Raw genomic sequence first — 22,056 nt, forward strand, 5'->3', positions numbered from 1 at the left:
TTTTTTCACAATTATAAATCGACACTTCGAGTATTATATGCTCCATGTATTCCAGTGAAAAGTTTTGTGTGCATGTTTTTAACGAATTGCGTGCATACTTTAAGAGATCTGGAAATCTAAAGTGGATTTGAAGGCATCATTTGAAATCATTTCATGTGTCAACAATTTTGGCAGAAAGTAATGTTGCCGTTTTTATAAATGTACACACAGCATCAGACTTATACACATAATGGTTTTCCTTTCCGTAAGCCGGGTTCAGGATTTATTCTGGTTTTATCCGGAATATTGACATCACATCATGACTTCCGTCTTATCAAATGTGTATACTACCTTAATTATTATTTCACTTATACAGCTGGGTTGGCAAAGTACAACGTATTTGTTTGATACTGCGTGAGTTAAGGCCATCTTTTGCTTTTTGTTGTTTTAATTACTCAACTTAGTCAGGGTTTGATCGACTTACCACGAGTCAACCTTTACTGACGTATTACGCCCCAAGTCGACACTATGTTTGGAAATCTTCTAAAATAGCTACAAACGAAAGTAAAACTACCGGAGAAGGCTCTATGTGGCTCAACGTACTGTAATATATTAGCAAAGGTGTGACATACCGTGGCTTGAATTCGATAAGTGGCATTGCATTTTAAAACAATCTGATCTTAAAAGGTTAAAATCATTAATATTTCACAGGTGAATGGATGATTAATCACATATTGTTTCAAGTCTTTAAGTATTGTAGAATAAACGTGATATACTTATCAATTGTCAGATAAGATCGTGCAAATCAAAAAGTTTAAGTATTTATGACATCATGTTGTATCATTGCCAAAATACGTTTGACTATGAATAAAACGCGTGACAAACACCTCCCAAATATTATTTTTTATCTCAAACTTTCTAAATGTCTAACAAGACGTTTGATTGTACTTATTATCATGGTTTTGGTATGTAGGCTGGTCATTTTAACTTTTGGGAGAGACCCTGTGATTCCACTGTCAGGAGGGGGTTAACCCCCGTACCTCAAAATTTGGACTCAAAAAATGCAGCAGGGGCCACCATTTTATTCATATATTTCAAACATTTCCAGGCGGACACGCCCTGACCTACCTAACATGAGGGGTTACCCCCTTCCGTACCTAACCCGACTCGGCTCGCCATTGCCGCTCACCGCACCGCAATGAAATATTTCTGGAACCGGGTCTGTTATACATACACTTTGTATTCTTAAAACGATAACTGACATGACATCTGATATATTATTGTATTGTTTTATAATCTCAGATCTCCTAATGCAGCTTTAGTGAATATAAATAAATTCTGAATGGACGGTTCGTTCGAATAGAAAGAAAAATGCTTCTAAAACCCTTTGCTACTGGCTTCAGAATAATGTTTTATTAGAGATGTCTGAAAAGTATTTGTCGTGTTTTCGTGTTGTCGTGTCGGCGGGGCGAAAACACGACAACACGAAAACACGACAAATACCTAATTTGCCGAGTTTTCGTGTTGTCGTGTCGGCGGGGCGAAAACACGAAAACTCGACAAATACCTAATATGTCGTGTCGGCGGAGCGAGAACACGACAACACGAAAACTCGACAAATACCTAATTTGTCGTGTTTTCGTGTTGTCGTGTCGGCGGGGCGAAAACACGACAACACGAAAACACGAAAACTCGACAAATACCTAATTTCTCGAGTTTTCGAGTTTTCGCCCCGCCGACACGAAAACACGACAAATAAAGGGCGCCATCACAACATATTTATATCCGCCAAGTTGAACACGAAAACTCGACAGATAAATTTGTCGTGTCGGCGCCCTCTAAACGTCGAGTTTTCGCGTAAAATGTGTCGTGTTTTCGTGTTTTTGCCCCGCCGAAATGACAACACGAAATCCCCGAAAACTCGACAAATTAGGTTTTTGTCGAGTTTTCGTGTTGTCGTGTTTTCGCCCCGCCAACACGCCAACACGAAACGGCAGAAATCAGCCACCATAGGTATTTAACCATCTTGGTCAAAAAGGCGTCGGGTCGTCAAAAGTTCATATTCGAAATTTCGAGTTACGTATCTCGAAATTTCGAATTACTAAGTCGAAATTTCGATTTACTAAGTCGAAATTTCGAGTTACGTATCTCGAAATTTCGAATTACTATGTCACAAAATGAAAGTGTTCTAGATCTTTTCTCAATACAATAAGCAATAAAACTAAGTCAAAAATAAAATTGCCACGTCCTTATATGTCTCATAACACCATATTTCATCAACAAGATGGAACTGCATTTTGGACTACTCCACGTCACTTCTAATCTGGTGTAAACAGTCCTTTAGAAGACGTGATATAACAAAAAAAAATACAGAGTGAACAAATCTGATTAGATTAAAACTTGAATTCGGAAATACATAAACCTATCAAAATGCAATACATTAAGACCATTAGATTTAAACTAAATAAAACCGTTGGCCAATCAGAGCGAGATCTATTTGATATTTAAAGGCAGAAAAGGTTTATTTCTCAATAATTAGCCGATTTCAATAAAACAATAAAATCGCCTAAATTGCAATTGCATTGGCAAGCCAATAACCTGCAGCTATTGCAATATTTAAACCAAAAGAGACTTTTTCTTAATGATATTTGTTTCCATTTTGTGTAACTGCTAGATGGTATACCAGTATTATCTACTTCACAGATCTATCGGTCTCAATTATATTGGTGACGTTGGTACTGGTTTCATAATTACATATGTTTCAAAGATACTGGCTAGATGAGGTACTGGCTACATGATTACAGGTGTTTATGAAGTAATGGCTTCATGATAGCATATTTTTATAAGGTAATGTTTCCATGAATTCATGTTTATGAGGTACAGGCTTGTGATAACATATGTTTATGTGGCACTGCCTTCGTGATTACATATGTTTATGAGGTACCTGTTCATGATAACACATGTTCATGAGGTCCGGGCCACATGATAAGATATATGTTCGTAAGGTACTGATTTCCTGATTACATATATCCATAAGGTACTGGTTTCATAATTATATATGTTTATGAGGTACTCGCTTCATGATTACATATGTTAAAGAGGTACTGGCCACGTGATTACATATGTGTTTATAAGTTACTGGCTTTATGATAACATATGTTTATGAGGTACTTGCTTACATATGCATAAAACCAATACGCACAAAGATATGAAATCGAAACTTAAAAATTTCAGTCACATTAATGCATAATTTTGATTTTACCCACTACTAATATATTAATTAATCTTTTGGATGGGTAAACATTCAACTAAAGTAAAATTTCTTTCATATAATAGTAAAGATCTAGTAGTTTTCCATGCGTAATTTGATACGTAACAAGACAATTTAAATGTAGAGCTTTTTAAACTTCTGCGCTTTAAAGTGTGCAATGCAAAATACAAATCAATACCACCACAAAATGGCGACCGATCAAATATTCAAAATATCTGTTGAAACGGGTTCAGAGGAGATTTTAAACACTTCTTGTACTCCATGCTCGGAGTCCGGAAGGACAAAAGAAGCGGATAAATTCTGTGTCGAATGTGGATCGCATTTTTGTGCTCAGTGTCTGCTAGAACATAACAAATTTCCGGCGTTAAGATCTCACCAGGTTTTAGATAAGACCGAACAAAGCGGACGGAGTACAGACAAAACAACTGGAATAACCATGCCGACGGAGAGATGTTCAGTCCACATGGAAAGTTGATTGATATGTTTTGTAAAGATCACGACAAAGTGTGTTGCTCTGCTTGGGTCGCAATTAAACACAGGTTTGTTTGTTTTTACAATGAAGATATATTGGGATTTCTTGAAAATCCATGAATCGCGCTATCGATTCTTGGATGTTTGCCATAACGTTTCAATATGGTTTATACCCGTATTTATAAATGCATAAAATATTAACCAATGCTTAATTTACATTTTTATTGTAGCTTGCAACAAAAATAAGTGGTTTTCTTTCCAGCAATACCAGAAAATCAAAATAAATGTATGGATATTGAACCTTTCAACATTTAAATATAACAGCCAAAAGGACCCGCCCACTTTCAGTCCGATGAAAAATACAGTTCCTTGGTTTTATTTAAAATATCGTTAGATTTGAAACGTAGTCAATGAAAAAAACATGCAGTCGAGTGGATTCAGTTTTAATCGTTACCGTGAGAAAAAAAAGTTTAAGCTATAATTTAATGTTTTGTTGTTGTTATTTTTTGTTATTGTTGTTTTAATTAAGGCGTCCTATTTTGAAAGAATTTTCGAAGATTTGTTCATGTTTTTCGTGAATGAAGCCAGCCGTCTTTGAAATCATTACACCAATGTAGTTTATACGAAAATAGACGCTTTTTTTCTTTCCATAAAAAATGCATAGTGAATGTAAATATTAACAAATTATACAAAGCTTTCGCTTTGTTCTTGTTCATCCCTGCATAACCGGTTTGAATTGAGCTAGCCTATTAAGTTACAGTGGACAGATTATCATTTGAAAATCTTTTAACAAATTCTCATCCAAAACGTCAAATATATAAACGTTTAAATTGATCTTACAGTTTGAAAATATAAAATAATAACGCCATATTGTTATTAAACTGGCAAATGTTTCAGTGTCGAAGTCATTTATGTTACATTTCCGCATTAATAATTGAATATTCTTATTGACTTGGATAAAAAGTAACTTTTAGTACAAGTCGATTATTGATCACCTGATTAGTTGCACAGCCAATGGTAGATAACGTCAGATAATTATCTTATCTTATCTTATTGACACGAAAGTGTAAGTAGGTAAATACTGGGAGGGGCAAAGAACCTCCTAAGGGTAAAAGTACCTCCGACCGTCCATTTTCGTGTGTACGTGCGTGTGCGTGTGTGTTTTTGCAAAAGAGAATCGTTAATGAGTTGAACAAGGACGCCTTTTCCACTAAACGCAGGATAGCATTACTTCGTTTTGTTTTGTTTTGTTTTTTTTTGCACATTTTAAATAGACACCTTTTCAATCTAGTACTTTCATTTAACCAGAGTACAATGCGTACACATGTGTGCACTGCATTGATATGGATAATAAAAGGAACAATATTAATTCATTAGTTTCAAATATCCATCACTAAACATAAAGCACACAAAGCTGTAATGAAACAAGGCTACCTGAAGTCATCAAAAGTTAATCTCCAAGTTTTGTTCCCGGCGCAGTATTCAAAAGTAAAAGTAGCGTAGTGACTAGAGCGGGTAATCAGTCAGTAAAAATTATGATCAGTTGAGCTTCATGTTCAACAAGAAAACCGCAAAGTTTGTATCATTTCACCCACCTAGATATAATTGAATTTAGTAACAACTCGATTGAGGAAAAAAGTGGTTATCTTAAGACATCCTACTCCAAGCTGCGTCTTGAAAACGGACTTATAAAGAGCACTATTTTAAAGGACTTTTTAATTTTAAATAAATGCGTGAAAGCAAATGTTCTATCTTTCCTTAAGTCAACGTTCTTTTAATCAATATGGGTAGGTTAGTGTCCTATAAGGGTTAATGTTCCTCTGCTGTCTTTTTAATATAAATATGATACATGTCCTTTAAGATTCGTTTTAGAAAATATGTTGTTTACCAAAGATATAGGTCAAAAATGACATTTATTAAGGGTGTTGCTGTATATTTCTGCTTAATCATAAGATTGAAGATATGAAGTTACGTATATATATATATTCATTCACGCAGCTTTCAATTAAAGACTTTAATTTTCATATCATTGCAAAAATTTGAGATGAAAACTTTGTATCAATATAGAATGTAATTATCATACCTCCCCGTCGGTTTCGGAAATTTGTTTTCTTTTGTATAGTTATGATACTAACATTTGATATTTTTACCACTTGTAAACAGGTTTTTCAACATTTCTTTCCTAATTAATTTGTCCACCCCTCCAAACAGCTCATTATAAAAAGAATCTGTTTTCGCGCACTCTCATACCATTCCTTCAACTAATACAAGTCAAGTCATACAGAATACAGAAATGACTTTTAATGATACAACAACGAATTCTTTAATTGGATCTTTAGTGGACTATAGGCTTTCGGTCGTGCAAATGGTCGAAAAGCAGAAGGAGTTAGAACAAAGGTATTTATTACATATTTTTCCTTTGTAACAGATTATACTTTAAAATAGAAAAGTATAAAAGTATCGGTGTTTGACAGTCGGCTTAGTATAGTTAGATTTATAACCTATACCAGCATGACAAACATAATAAAAATAATTCCTGTGTTATTTTCTTATGCATGTAATACTAAGTCCCAGTACTTGGTTAGTATTGAATGTGTATATTCCTCTAGTAACTAACAACTTCTCTGATCATGTTAAGTACTTAAGAGTGCTTTTAGTCCTTTTGAACATTTAATTTGTATAAACTTTATACGTAGCGAGATTGCTTTTATGTGTGTTATGTGTATAACCTTTCTGTTCAGAATGTAGCTCTGAAACGACAACTTGACAGAGCACAGGACCTAATAAGATTACACGAAAATGCAGAGAGAATGTATAACAAAATGGCGGAAGATGTTGCGCCATTAAAGGAAAAGGTAATATTTTCTTTCAACATTTTTCATAAGTATCAAAAGCAATTGTGAAGTTCAGTAAGCTAAGTGTCAACGTATTCATCAACGCATTGAAACTGAACAATACTTCTGACACCATGACTCCATTATAGACTTTCCCCAAGTGTTACGTATTGTCATGTATTTTTATTTGTTTGAAGTCAAACAAAATGATCCCAATGTTATTTCTGTAAAAGCGTAACTGACACATGATAAATATAGACTTACATATTGATTTTCAATTTTATTGAAGGTAGATAATCTTCTCCAAATGATTCACAGTCTTCATGTGAAGGTGGATGAAGTGGTAGATGTTATGGAGAGGTAAGTTTATTTAAAGTTCAACTTATAAGGAAAACATAAGAAACCATTATTAACAAGTTTTATTAATTTGTTCATAACAGTAAACACACATTTTAGTAAAATTGAGCAAATTACTTTTTTTTGCATAATAAAAAGCAACATAACAGCAAATTACCTTGTTTGCAATATAAAATCAACATAACAGCAAAATACCTTTTTGCAGCATCATAACAGAAATTACCTTTTTTCTTGCATAATAAAATTAACATAACATCAAATTACCTTTGTACATAATAACAGCAATGTTATCCTGAGTGAGCAATAAAGTTTCACAACCATAAATTTGAACATTTCTCTGCTACTAGAAGTTTGCCCCGAGTTAGCAGTAAAATTTCACTATATGTTTCTAAGTAAAATCATGTATTCCCTGAGCAAAATTATATATTGACCAGCAATATGTACACGACACAACTTTATACTTAAATCACAAAACTCAATATAAATTGTAATTTGTATTTCAGATCATACAGCAGACAAATCAGCAGTAGTAGTGGCAATATCTTGAAAAGAGCTGTGGTCAGTAATATGCTATAGAGTTTTGCTTTTGTAAATAGATTTTAAGAAACAATTTACTAAATTCAATATTTTAAAAAAACAAACGTATTTTGTTCATAAGTTACAGTACAGAGCTATAAAATGTAAGAAATGTAAGAGTTCTGCTTTTGTAAATAGATTTTAAGAAACAATTTACTAAATTCAATATTTAAAAAAAAAACATATTTTGTTCATAAGTTACAGTACAGAGCTATAAAATGTAAGAAATGTAAGAGTTCTGCTTTTGTAAATAGATTTTAAGAAACAATTTACTAAATTCAATATTTTTAAAAAAAAACATATTTTGTTCATAAGTTACAGTACAGAGCTATAAAATGTAAGAAATGTAAGAGTTCTGCTTTTGTAAGTAGATTTTTAAGAAACAATTTACTAAATTCAATAAATTTAAAAAAAAACACATACTTTGATTGAAAGTTACAATATAGATAAAATGTAAAATACAGCATGTCTATTTGATTTTGTTTCAAACCCAAAGATTTGTATATGTTTTAGACAAAGGAGTCATATGTGCAATTAGATGAACGAACTGTCAAGTTAATAAGGTACTTTATAAAACTGTAATGTAAAATTGTAATGTAAAATATACTTAAAAAAATATCATGTTCACAGACATTATTTAAGGTATTGGACCCCTAATAGTTATGTTTAAAAAATGGCATTTGCTTGGTATATTTTTAAAGTTGACCATGTTTCACACTGTGTTGCAAATTTTAAACAACTTTTACCGTGCGGTTTTTTGTAAATTTTGTATAATTTATGGTATTTCCTCACGCTCAAGAAGAGACAAAATTCAATGTGATGGCCACTATCTAAAACGTTTGCAGAGAATTCATTACAGCAAACTATTGTTAAACAATTATAAAACACAAAATAAAACTGTGAAAATCATTTTTGTCTAGGGTGCCTCAAGTAAACAGATTTAATGAGACAGAATTCTAACTCCAACATTGAAAAATTAAGGTCGAATCCTGTGGGTCTGTTTTGAATTTTGCTCACTTCCTTCAAAAGTAACCTTGGGGCAATAGTAAAACCTATCTGCATTTCTTCCACAATATGTAATCTAAAGAATGAAGGCAAAATAGAGAACTTTTACCGCACGTAACTCAGTATTTTTAAAGATGTCTAACTCTACCCCTCCTGATTCAGAGGTAAATTCATACTGAACAACAAAAAAATGGCTTATAAAATGAAAATATTCCACTTTTGTACAATTCATCCATAATTAGTCTTGAAAGAAGTAAAAACTTACTAGGAAAAAAGGAAAACATGGAGAAAAAAATTTGGTCCCAGTGGGGTTTGAACCTACGCCCCCCTGAAAATTGCAGTTAATGTAGGTTTATGGTAGGAATTGAACACTCTTCAAAAAGGAGATACTCTATTACGGGTCCAATACCTTAACAAACTAAGATAACAATTCTACTTTTAACAGTGTAACTATTAGAATTTTTAACAGTGTAACAATGAAACTTTAAACAATGTAAAAAGAACATTTTTAACAGTGTAACAATATAACTTTAAACAATGTAAAAGTAACATTTTAACGGTGTAACAATAAAACTTTAAACAATGTAAAAATAACACTTAAGAACAGTCATTATTTGAAAAACTGAATTTGCATTACAGGAAATAGACGATACTGCACAAGATGTTAAGTTAGTAATAATTCAGTCGGACTGGTGGTCTCCTTTCGCGCTGAGGATATCTACTTGTTGTTGTTGTTCAAACAGAACATTGTAGATATTTTCTACTTTCTGAATTAAGTAATGATGGAGGACTTGGATTACTTGATGTATACCATTTTCAACTTTTTGGATTAAGAAATGATGGAGGACTTGAATTACTTGATGTATACTGTTTTCTAATGCACGGATGATTATAATGAAGATGATATAAATGATCAGTTGATAGTCTAAAAGAAAAAAACAATTATCTTTTAGTAATGGAACAATAACTGAAAACAAAATTTAACAGTCTAAGATAAAACAGAAACTGGTTATGAGTTGTAAAGCACATGTATGCCTTAGAAGTTAGTCATATTTGCTTGTCGGCTTTCCAACGCATCTAGCAACTGGTCTGGTGGGTGCCAAGTATAAAATTTCTTCTGAGCTGTTCTCTGACACTGAAAGTCTATCCAGTCTAGAACTGACAGATGCCTTCATTTCTATATCTAATGATCTTGTTTTTCTTTTTCTACACTTTCTAGTCTGAAAATAAAATGCAAGAATTTGTCTATGTTTTAAAGAACAAAGGCTCTATTTCAAAAGTAAGTAGGGTCTAGTTTCATTCTGTTTTAGGGCCTAGTTTCATTCTGTTTTTTTATCTGCTAAGGTTTAGATGAACATACAAGAATATATTGGCTTTATGGTTTTTTTACAGTGTAATGTAAAGAATACCTGATTTACCATCTAATAAAGAGAATACAGTCAAACCTGTGTTAAAGACCACCTCTGAACAAAGACAACCTGGCTCTAAAGACCACATGTTTTGTTTCCCATTTCAACATTTACAATGTATTTTAACCTGTGAATACAGACCACCTCCCAATAAAGACCACATTTTGGTTCTCCCAAGGGTGGTCTTTATAGACAGGTTTGACTGTATCTGTTTTATGGTAAACCTTACACTGACATGGTTGGACAGTGAAAACCGCTTCTTACAATCTGTGAGTAATACAAATCACACTATTTTACTTTCCAATCAGTATGGACCACTGAATAGGTCTAATGCATGTTACTTTTAGTTTTAAATAAGCATTTTCTTGATAATAAAACAGTATCAGTACACCTTTAATGAAAATTTTCAACTGAGCACTATTTACCAGTATATGGCAGCAATAACCAGTATTGACCACCAGCTCAATCAATATTCAACTGAACAGCCAATATGTCAACACTATACTATAAAATCAACCCTTATATCTAGGAGTAATACAGGAGGCACTATCAGTACACCTTTAATGAAAATTTTCAACTGAGCACTATTTACCAGTATTGGCCACCAGCTCAACCAATATTCAACTGAACAACCAACATATCAACACTGTACTTAAAAGAGCAGCTGTCATTAAAATCATGATATTCATATTTGCATTTCATCCTTTCAAGTTAGTGTATTAGAAGCCTGTAGAGGTGTACTTCTTTGAAGACTTTTCTGTTGAACCTTCTCCTTAGTTGTCTCGGTTCTGGTCTGGCTAACTGTCTCCATAGCTGTCTGTTGAACTGCCTCCTTAGTCGTCTCCATAGCTGTCTGTTGAACTGCCTCCTTAGTCGTCTCCATAGCTGTCTGTTGAACTGCCTCCTTAGTCGTCGTCTCCGTTCGATACTGTTTAAAAAATATTCCTGAACATTAACATATTCTGTACATGAATGTTAATTAACTGATTCTGTACATGAATTTTAATTAACTGATGGTGATTTTTAAAATCAGTATAGCTAACAGCTATGGACAATTTTTTTTCTTTTACAAATGCACTCATCTTTGATCATTGAAAGCCCGCAACAAGAATAATAACAGAATGCATGTTACTAAATGCAGAACATTCACCAAGAATATGTATTAATGAGAAGAGAGTATACAACTAATAGGTTCTATGATCTCATTTTTCAAAAAAAATCTGTGAATGATAGCAAATTTGTACAAGCTGTTGTTACAGCATACTTATATGCTTTTTCAATCAAATAAAATCTGGAAAGAGGATCTTTCGTAAGACCCAAGACCGTACCAAAGATAAAAATCCAAAATACTCACACATACTTATAAAACATGTTTGAAATCTAACCTGGCAATGTACTGTTTTATCTGGTGTGGAAATTGTCAACTCCTTGACAAAGTTAACGGCATCACACTCAATTATGCCATAATCTACTTCAAGGAGGCTCACTTCTGGTAAGTTTTTAAATCCAGTACCACTCCCTCGCTAGACCCAGTCCATGCAATCCTTCGGATGTTTGTATTCAAGAACTCGTATCCATATTTCTCTCTACCCTGCCCCGGGCATTGCAATAACTGATTCTCCTCCTTACAGATGTGGTTCAGAAAAACTTCTGCTAGACTTAGGGGCAGACTTAGTGACAGACTTAGTAGTAAAACCTTCACGAATGCCATTTTCTGCTTTTTCTGCACTTCTAATTTTTTTACGCAACGTAGGTGAAGGTTGCTTTGGACTGGTTTAGTGATGAAATGACTTTAATACCCGGACAGATTTTAAAGAGCTAAAAGAAGCCGTAGGCTACACTGTAGTAAATTTAGGAAGTCAGTATCATCGAGTCTATGCACCATTGTTCGTTATCGTATATAACATAGAAAATGTGTCTTAAACAGATGCTTGAAATGCTTCCAACTGTCTTCACACAAAGTAATAGGCTTCAGTTTTGTCAGCGCATATTGCAGCTTCACTAAGATCGTCAAATCTTCCAGTTCTCAAAAGTTGATGAATATGATCGTTGTCATAATTTCTCTTCCATGGAATCGTTGAAACCAAAAATTCCAGTTCCTTTTAGCTTTTCTAGCATCATCCTGACTTAATGATGAAGATGGGAACACCCCAGGTAATGGCATTATATTTTTGATGTACATGTATCTGATTCCAGGAATAAACTGAAAGGTTGCGCTTGCGCTGTTTCCTTTTGGTCGAATTTTGAAATTATGCGTCGACAAAAAGGACACTTATCAATACAACCAAAGCAGTCTTTACAGACTAAATTTTTGCAGACACATTGATTAATGAAATAAAAAAGTTTATCTATCCAACACAAACCACATTCCTCCAACCAGATTTCTTGAAACATAGTTGTTTTTGTTTTTAAGTAAGTACAATTTGCAAACATTAATATTTTACTGTATATCAGGGATAACTAGGATTAATAACCGAAACTAAGATACATAAATATATCTTATGTATAAAAGTAGAATCGTAGTTTCCCACGATAAGTTGTCTTCAGATATTTCATTTTTTCATTTCAATAGAACTGCGTGAATTTAATCAAATCAATAACAGTACGTTATTAAATGAGGGCTTAAGTTAAAGCACATTCTTGCCTTGAAAAGAAATTCAATTTGCATTTATATTAAAAACTGTGTGAAGTTAATAGTATCATCAATGATATTGATAAAAAATGTTATGTCTTGAAAGAAAGTCAATTTGCATTTATATTAAACACCTGTGTGATATTTTTTAAAAATCTCGTTTAATATTCAGATTAAGTGCCAACTATTTATTTTCATCAAAATATCTTTTGTCGACATTTATTAAAATATAAATAGTTGTGCGAGGTATGTACTTTTCCTTTTGTATAAGAAAGGGTGGTTCCAACGCTAAGACGCCCTTCATTTACATTTAAATTAAAGTTTCATAGCTATCTCATTTTTCAGATTAGATCTGACAAAATTAAATTTAAAAACTAGAATGTGTCTGTAGGACACAGGGTGTGCCCCCCACTGGTACATTTGTCACAAATAAGGGGAAATAATTCAAATGTTTGCAGTCTTAATGGGGTATAGCCTAAACAAACATTTTATGAAAAGGATTCATTATTCTAGGCCATATACTTTTTGAGCTATGAGCATCACAAACAAAAAATCCACTATTTTGGCTATTTCAAGGGCCATAACTCTGTAATAAGCGCTAAGATTCTCAAGAAGAATGCCAAGTGTGCAAGGTAACATTATGATAAAGAGTCTAGCAAGGTTTCATGAATTTACATCAAATACTTTTTCAGCTAGGCACATAATTAGGTGAAAATGTACATTTTTTGACTATTTCAGGGGCCATAACTTTAAAAATAGGGGGGCGAAGGCAGACAAAAAATAAGAGGTGTGCAAGTTTATATCATGATAAAGACTCATGCAAGTTTTCATCCATTTATATCATATACTTTTTGAGCTAGGTGCATCACAAGGTGAAAATGTGCATTTTTGACTATTTCAGGGGCCATAACTCTGAAAATAGGGGGGCGAAGGCAGACAAAAAATAGGAGGTGCGCAAGTTCATATCATGATAAAGACTCATGCAAGGTTTAATCAATTTATATGTAATACTTTCTGAGTTACGCGCGTCACTAGGTGAAAATGTGCATTTTTGACTATTTCAGGGGCCATAACTCTGGATATAGAGGCTGACCCAGATGAAAAATAGGAGATGCGCAAGTTCATATCATGATAAAGACTCACGCAAGGTTTAATAAATTTATATTAAATACTTTTTGAGCTAGGCGCATCACAAGGTAAAAATGTGCATTTTTGACTATTTCAGGGGCCATAACTCTGAAAATAGGGGGCAGATCCAGATGAAAAATAGGAGGTGCGCAAGTTCATATCACGATTAAGACTCATGCAAGGTTTCATGAATCTACATCAAATACTTTTTGAGGTAGGCGTGTCACAAGTTGAAAATGTGCATTTTTGACTATTTCAGGGGCCATAACTCTGGAAATAGGGGGCGGAGCCAGACGAAAAATAGGAGGTGTGCAAGTTCATATCATGATAAAGACTCATGCAAGGTTTCATCAATTTATATCAAATACTTTTTGAGCTAGGCGCGTCACGAACTTCGGACGGACGCACGGACAAGACCAAATCTATATGCCCCCACCACTCATGGGGGTGGGGGGGGGGGGGGGGGCACAACCAGTATGAGATTGAAAATATCATTAAATGTCAAGATTAAACTGTCCACTCAGATAATCAAATTTCAAATTCCTGTCTTTGAAAGATTATTTTTCCCTCTCCTAACGTTTGGGAGTGGATAGGCAATATAAACTCGGCGAAGACTGTTACTTTTCACTGTACCTTTCGAACATTTCACTGTACCTTTCGAACACTTTCTGGTATTTCTTCATTCTTTTTTTCTTGTGATAATGGACAAACCTATCAGGATAAAGATTGGTTTTAATAAAAACATTACGGTAAAACAAAGCGGCGAGTACATCAATGTTTATATAAATGATAATGTCTTTGAAGATGGAAAACCGGTAAAGGAGAAATCTCGATCTGTGTGGCTTAAATGGAACGAAACTGTTGGGCTGAGGGATGCTATTAACACTATAGAAGAACAACTGTTATGCAATGAGGTAAGTTCACATTAGTGTATATTTAAAATTGAACTACAGTAGAAATAAAATACCGGTTAACTGGAGATAACAATATTTGAAGATAGTTATGAAATTGATTTCAAGAAAACTTGCCAACGAAGTATTTTTTCATACTTCCAGGTCCCAGCAATGTCGGAAAGGGTAGTTTCGTGTTCCAACTGTTAAAACATGCTGATGGAGCTTTTACAAAACCGATAAAAGCCATCTATTATTGCTATAGCGTGGATCAACCTCTATACGCTGAAATGAAAAAAACTATACCCTACATAACATTTTATGAGGGTCTTCCCACAAAGACTGAACTCGAAACCTGGCATATGAATGAATCGAAAGAAAAAATCTTGGTGATCGATGATATGATGACTGAAAGCGCCAAAAATAAAGATATAGTTGATATCTTTTGCAAATATGCTCATCATCTCAAATTCTTTTGCTTTCTCATTTGTCAAAATGCGTTTTGTCCCGGGCGCGAATTCCGCACAATCGGTTTAAACACACACTACTTCTTTCTGTTTAAAAACAACAGGGATGAATTACACATACAAACTTTAGGTCGTCAAATCTTTCCCGGTCAAGTAAAGTACTTCATGGATGCGTATAACAAAGCTACTGCAGAGAAATATAAATACCTTCTGGTTGATCTGTCTCCACATTCAGATTCTAAATATAAACTTCGCACAAACATCTTACCTGGTCAGTTAATGACAGTTTACCAACCTATAAGGCAGTATGAATCAGTTAATTAAAAAAGAAAGGGACTTTTTACGTCTGCTTCTCAATACATCTAACAAACAGAAGAATGTTTTATTACAAAACATAGAGAAGCAACAGATAAGCGCTATTGCGCAAATTGTGTATAATGTCATGCTCGGTAATCGCCCAATGGTTGAAAAAGACAAAAAACAAATATCAAAACAAAAAGTTATCATTCGACAATTTGTGCGCAAAGGACTTCCACTGAAAAAGAGAAAACAATTGCTGCTGAAATATCTTAAATATGTTTTACCTTTCATCGCTGCAATCAAAAACATTTGTTCAAACTTATGGAAGATTCTAAACAAAATGAGCAAACTGGTGGACAAACGGAGAACAGAGACGAAAACTCACTGACAACTGATCTTAAGTCGGAAAAAAAAATGATACAAATGAGAAGGAAATGATTAGTAGCAGCCAAAATGAACATGAAAAAAGTACAGAAGTAGTAGAGAAACCTAGACTATATGTGGATAAACCGCTATCAAAAATGCCTTTCGACAGAATAAAGGCAAAAACACATTTTAAAAGTAAACAGAAAAAAGGCGCCAAAACAAATTTCAATGGAAAAAAGCTGACAAGGTCAAATGGAAAGAAAGAAGGCACCAAATCACGATGGATTAACTACACCATATAAAGGTAAGTTGTTTTTTATGGGACTAACACCTGCTGTGTTTTAGATTAAAATGTTAACTGGATATAGATATGACGTTTGGTAGTTTCATTGAACAAACAAAATTTGATTAATAAACTTGACAGGTGGTAGAATTACCAATTTCCCGTCTTGAAAAGGAATAGGAGATACACCCATTTTTTAAATAATAAAAATGTTAATTGCCTTAGGTGTGGTGGTGGTAAATACCCTCATTCATCATAATGAATTTGATAAAAAGTTGATAAATATGCTAATTTATTCCGTCTTGAAACGACGTTTGAGCGGTTGATTTTTATTACTTTTATCATTTGAACTTGTTGTATGGATTTAAAAAATCGTGTTTAGAAGGAATAATTTCAGTTTTCACAATCTATTTAAACGGAGAAAATATATGAGCTGAATTTACATTATATGAATACAGGGAATTATATTTCAATTTAGGGTTTAAATGTGAGAAGAAAACTCTTTGCAGAGAAATAAGATTGTGATAAATGGTTACTTTTTAAATATTATAAGTAATGTTTGTGTATACATTTTACAACTAAAGGACTTTTTGTATACACATTTTTCAACTATGTAACTAAAATATTTTACGAGGATAGACAATTTAAGTCGTCATCAAAAACATGTTCACGGATTATACAACGAAAGAAAACAAAAGGTTACATCTTTTCCATGCAAACTGTGTAACAAAATCTTTAGAAAAAAATATCATCTTTCTCGCCATATTAATAAGGTACATGTTACTCCAAGACGACGATCAACTCAGTTTTCTTGCAGATACTGTGACAGTGAATTTCAAAATTATGATCAATTATTTCATCATGTGAACCAAACCATCCTTTAAATCAACAAGGAGGTCGAAAAGCGACAACTCCTCCAACACTAAATGTAAACGAACCCTCAAATAATCAAACTGTAAAACAAGCCACTGATTCTGATGATAATGATATGGTTGCTTCCGCTAATGATAATGATCAACAACATACTGAACATCTTGAACATTCCGCAGATAAATCAGCATTAAGAAATACTGTACGCAATAGATACATATACCCTAGACGAGATGAAAGATACGATGTGTTAGTGTTTTTTGCTAATATCAGAGAAGAAGTCAGAACATTTCTACAATATCGTGCGCGCACCTTAGGAGGCATTAAGTGGAATTTATGTGTGCAAGTAGAAATGCAGCACGATGATGATCAAGATGCTACAATCACAACGCCATATTTTAGAAGTCAGACTTATAGGACATCATCTGTGGATGATATAAATGAACACGATTTAAATGAAGCCATGCAGAAAATATATGCGAGTCTTGAAAAATTCCTCCGGGACGGTTCAGGGTGGTATGTTAAAAAAGTATTGAAATTGGAAATCCATACTGCAGTGTACAAACCCTTGGGTGGCTCTGCATACATACCTTTACCAAAGTCATTTTTACTAAGTAACAGTCTATTAAATATACAGAATCAGGATGATAAGTTTTCCCTTTACTGTTTGTTAGCGTCATTACATCCCACCACGATAGAGCCACAACTTGCAAAACATTACTACGAATATGAGCGAGAAATAAACATGTCTGGTATCACCTATCCGGTTACCTTACCACAAATTCGCAAGGTGGAAAACCAAAATGAAAATATTTCGATTAATGTCTTCACTTATGAGGATGGATCAATTTTACCGTTAAGAATTACTGAACAACGGCATCATCTTCATCACAAGGGGAAAAATCACATTATTGCTTGATCACAAATTTAAACCGCTCAAAAACACATCGTTCACAACTGCATTTCTGCCCTTACTGTCTACATGAATTTCGCAGAGAAGAGTTACTTCAGAAACATCAACAGTACTGCTCGCAACATGAAGCGCAAAGAATAGAACTTCCAATTTCTGGCAAGAATGACATTCTGGAATTCAAAGATTTTGAAAAAACTTTGAAAGTGCCTTTTGTCATATATGCCGACTTTGAAACCATTAACATGAAATTATATACGTGCGCACCCAATCCCAATCAATCGGCTACCACACCCACGACCAAATTAGAAGTGTGTGGGTTTGGGTATAAAGTCGTATGCGAAGATGACAGATACACCAAAACGTCTGTGATTTATAGAGGTGAAGATGCTGGCAGGAAATTAATTGAATATTTATTACGGGAACAAGAAGAAATAAAAGAAGTTTTAGATACCAATGAACAAATGCAGATTACTGATCAACTCAATAATTGAAAACGCCACACAGTGTTGTATCTGTAAGAAACAATTCACTATTTATGACAAGACGTATAGCAGGATAGTAAGACACCACAATCATCTCACAGGCGAAATCATTGGACAAGCTTGTAACAGCTGCAACCTCAGTTGCCACCAAGCAAAGTTCATTCCCGTGATATTTCATAATTTAAAAAACTTTGACACTCACATTCTCTGTCAAAATCTCGGGCAGTTTAAAGACTACACAGTGAAATGTATTGCTCAGAATTCCGAACGCTATGTTAGTTTTTCCTTAGGTAGACTCCGGTTTATTGATAGCTTTCAGTTTCTCCCTGGATCGTTAGAGAGTCTAGTGGAAAATTTAGCTCAAGACGGATTGCAAGCATTCCCCTACCTGCTATCAGAATGTCAATCAGAGCAGCAAGCCGAACTATTGCTTCGCAAAGGCGTTTATCCGTACGAATATATGGATTCCTTTAACAAATTTGATGAGGAAGAATTACCTCCTAAAGATAAATTTATTCCTCAATCAAAAAGTAGCATGTATCAGATAAGGAGTATGAGCATGCTCAGACCGTGTTTCAAACGTTCAATATGACATCATTAGGGCAGTATCATGATCTGTATTTAAAGATGGACACGGTCTTACTTTGTCAAGTCTTTGAGTCATTTAGAACTTTGTTTATGAGGCATTATGAATTAGATCCGTGTCATTACTATACATCTTCAGGTCTTTCTAGGTCCGCTTGTGTGAAAATGACGGGTGTCCAACTAGAATTACTCACTGATATTGACAAATTATTAATAGTGGAGAATGGCATATGTGGAGGTGTGTCTCAGATCTCAAATCGTTATCAAAAAGCAAACAATGCCTATTTGCCTGATTATGATCCTTCACAGCCTACGAAATTCCTGCAATACCTCGATGCCAATAATCTCTACGGATGGGCTATAGTGCAGCCACTTCCGGTAGGTGACTTTGTTTTCATAGAAGATAAAGACATTCAAACGTTTGACGTCATGTCAATTCCAGAGAAAGGAGAAACTGGATACATTCTGGAGGTTTCGTTGCACTATCCTAAAATCCTTCACGACAGTCATAATTGTCTACCCTTGGCACCTTTGCGAAAGGTGTCTCAAATGAAGAGCTTTCTCCATATACACAACATCTGCTAAGGAAGCTTAGCGGATTATCTGATGAAGATCCGCTTCCTAACCGAGGTAAAGTTGAGAAACTGTTGACCACATTAGAAGATAAGGATCATTACGTATTGCATTACAGAAATTTGCAGTTATATCTTCGTTTGGGAATGAAACTGAAATGCATTCACAGAATTCTTCAATTCAAGCAGGAAGCATGGATGAAACCATATATCGAGCTGAACACTGAAATGCGGGAGAGGGCAACATCCACCTTCCAGAAAAATTTCTACAAGTTGCTAAATGTTTCAGTGTATGGAAAGGCAAGTATATCAGTATAGCAGATAGTGAAGCAAGTAGAAATAAGTAGAGCAAGTAGAGATAAGTAGATTTTTTTTTATCATTATTATTATACATTTCTTTTTAATTCTGACCACTTCTATGTTGTCAGTTAAACCATATTGTAATTACTTTTCAGACCATGGAAGACGTGAGACACCACAAAAATATTGATTTGGTGCATACAAAAAATAGATTTCAAAAAGTGACTGCCAAACCCACCTACAAAAATACTACAATCTTTAATGAAGACCTGGTTGCGGTGGAATTATACAAGGCAAAAGTCAACTTATTCAAGCCCATCTATTGCGGCATGTGTATATTAGGTAGGTGTTTGTCTATATTTTTATTTATATTTTTTTTAATCTAAATTCTGTTTTTGCTTCATTTGTTGAAGAACATTGTTTTAAGTACAATATTTCACTGTTTTTTAAGCACACTCATTAATATCATATTCTTTTTATTGTATGTTCTCCACTTCAGATCTGAGCAAATGTCTGATGTACGACTTTTGGTACAATTATATCAAAACGAAATACCAAAACAGTGCATGATGGACACTGATTCTGCGCTCTTTTCTTGCAATACAGACGATTTATACCAAGACATGAAGACTTCGGTAGACTATTTTGACACCTCAGACTATCCAAAAGAACATTTCCTTCAAAGTGATCTGAATAAAAATGTGCTTGGAAAAATGAAGGACGAAACCAATGGAAAACCCATTTAAGAATTTGTAGGACTCAGATCTAAAATGTATAGCTTTTTGTGTGACGAGAAAGAAGAGAAAAGAGCAAAAGGCATTGCTAAAGCGACAGTGAAAAAGGAGTTAAAGCATGACAATTACAAGAACACTCTATTTAATGAAACTAGCACGGTCTCATCCATGAATTCCCTTAGAAGTCATGGACACGAATTATTCGGCGAACTGAAACAGAAAAGGAGCCTCTCTGCTTTTGATGACAAAAGATACCTCATTGATGCAGTGAGCAGTTACGCTTATGGGCATTACAAAATCGCTGGAAATGGAAATAGTGACAATGAACATTTCAGTGTAACTAAAGAAAGTGCTCAGCCAACTTTTACAATCATTCCTGTAGAGAACTCTTTAACAGTGTGCCATGGTAATTGGCAATCACTGGATGAGCAAGTGTTCACGATCAGTGACTTTAAGATTACACCTTGCATAAAAATGTAAAGCTCTGATATGTCTTTTATACTATACGCTCTATGTATTTTATGTTTATCTGTGTAGTATAATAAACTAATTAAAATAAACGTCTTGTTGTTTGCTTTAACACGAAATAATAACAAACAAGTAAAATCTAGTTTACCATTTATTGATTAAATACGATTAAACACTACAAAGTATGCTTAAAAGCATTCTGTTAAAGAACTGCAAATCTGATTATACTTCAGTTCATTTCCAACACACTGAGAGTAGACGTTTATCATCATATCAGACACGTAATTGTCATTAGAATCAAAAGCTGTCGCATCAAATACATTTAAAAAGTCTTGATAGGTATATCCAACCAGTCTTTGATGGAGAAACAATATACAATACAGTCCACATAATGTTGAAATATCACTCTGAATTTGAATAAGATTCGTCTGTAAAGTGCTTGCCTTCATGTCTAACCGACGCTGGAAATAGTGGCTATTTTGATTTGGCGTTCTACCGTAAGTGTCAAAAAATTCCAAATGTCCTCTTATATCACTGAAAAAGGCACACAGTGTCGACCCGGTTCAGTGTGAATGTCCGTGTTAGCGATAAATCCAAAGGGTGTTCGCGGAAGTTCACTAGGCAGTTTGTCGGCAGCAAAAACGCCAGTGACTCGCTGATTTAAAACGGGATCGCATTGTATCATACATTTCAGCTGTGACGTATCCATTATGGAAGAATGATATCTCTCAGTCCATTGATTTCAAGAAATGCGGGTTCAACGCTCCAAGCAATACAGCTCATTGGTTCTAAAAGAAAATTAATACAATTTTTAAAAAGCATGCCTTGTATAAATACATAGATTTGAAGATATAAAAACTCAAATTGGAAAACAGAGAATTTTATTAGTACAATAAATCAAAGTATTTTTACCTGCTAATGTCTTGAATACGACATCCAATCGCACATTCCCCGTTTTCACCAATGAAAGGTATTCCCCGTGATGGGAAAAGTCTGGCTCCAACTGGAAAACAAATAATGTTGAACCTTTTATATAGTGATTTCTGTCTAGTAGATTTCCTTCATCTTGTCTCCATTTTCCGCTTGATACGAGCAAGTTGGTATAGGCGCGCATAATAGCCGTACCTCCAGTCGCGTCAAAATCCAGTTTCAATGGGTTTCCTC

At 34.2% G+C, this 22,056-nt stretch overlaps 1 protein-coding gene and 1 long non-coding RNA gene across 4 annotated transcripts in view; both read left to right on the top strand.

Moving 5' to 3' along the window:
• The first annotated feature begins 3,416 nt into the window (after positions 1–3,416).
• LOC123537747 (uncharacterized) overlaps positions 3,417–22,056 on the top strand; it is a 52,604-nt gene continuing 33,964 nt past the window's right edge. For 2 of the 3 annotated variants that reach the window (XM_053530391.1, XM_045321522.2), the window contains exon 1: positions 3,417–3,789. In XM_053530391.1, coding sequence (XP_053386366.1) covers positions 3,701–3,789 — 89 coding nt within the window. In that variant the 5' untranslated portion in view covers positions 3,417–3,700. Of the gene's footprint in view, positions 3,790–6,462; positions 6,577–6,844; positions 6,916–7,415; positions 7,471–8,001; positions 8,052–9,132; positions 13,287–22,056 lie in introns of those variants that run through there. The other variant, XM_053530392.1, reaches the window with a different exon arrangement.
• On the top strand, positions 14,124–20,952 carry LOC128550736 (uncharacterized). Its single transcript, XR_008368409.1, has 4 exons — positions 14,124–14,576; positions 14,718–15,989; positions 19,846–20,032; positions 20,190–20,952. It is a non-coding gene; the product is annotated as an uncharacterized LOC128550736 (long non-coding RNA).

Source organism: Mercenaria mercenaria, chromosome 18 (assembly GCF_021730395.1).
Source record: "Mercenaria mercenaria strain notata chromosome 18, MADL_Memer_1, whole genome shotgun sequence".
NCBI classification, from domain to species: domain Eukaryota; kingdom Metazoa; phylum Mollusca; class Bivalvia; order Venerida; family Veneridae; genus Mercenaria; species Mercenaria mercenaria.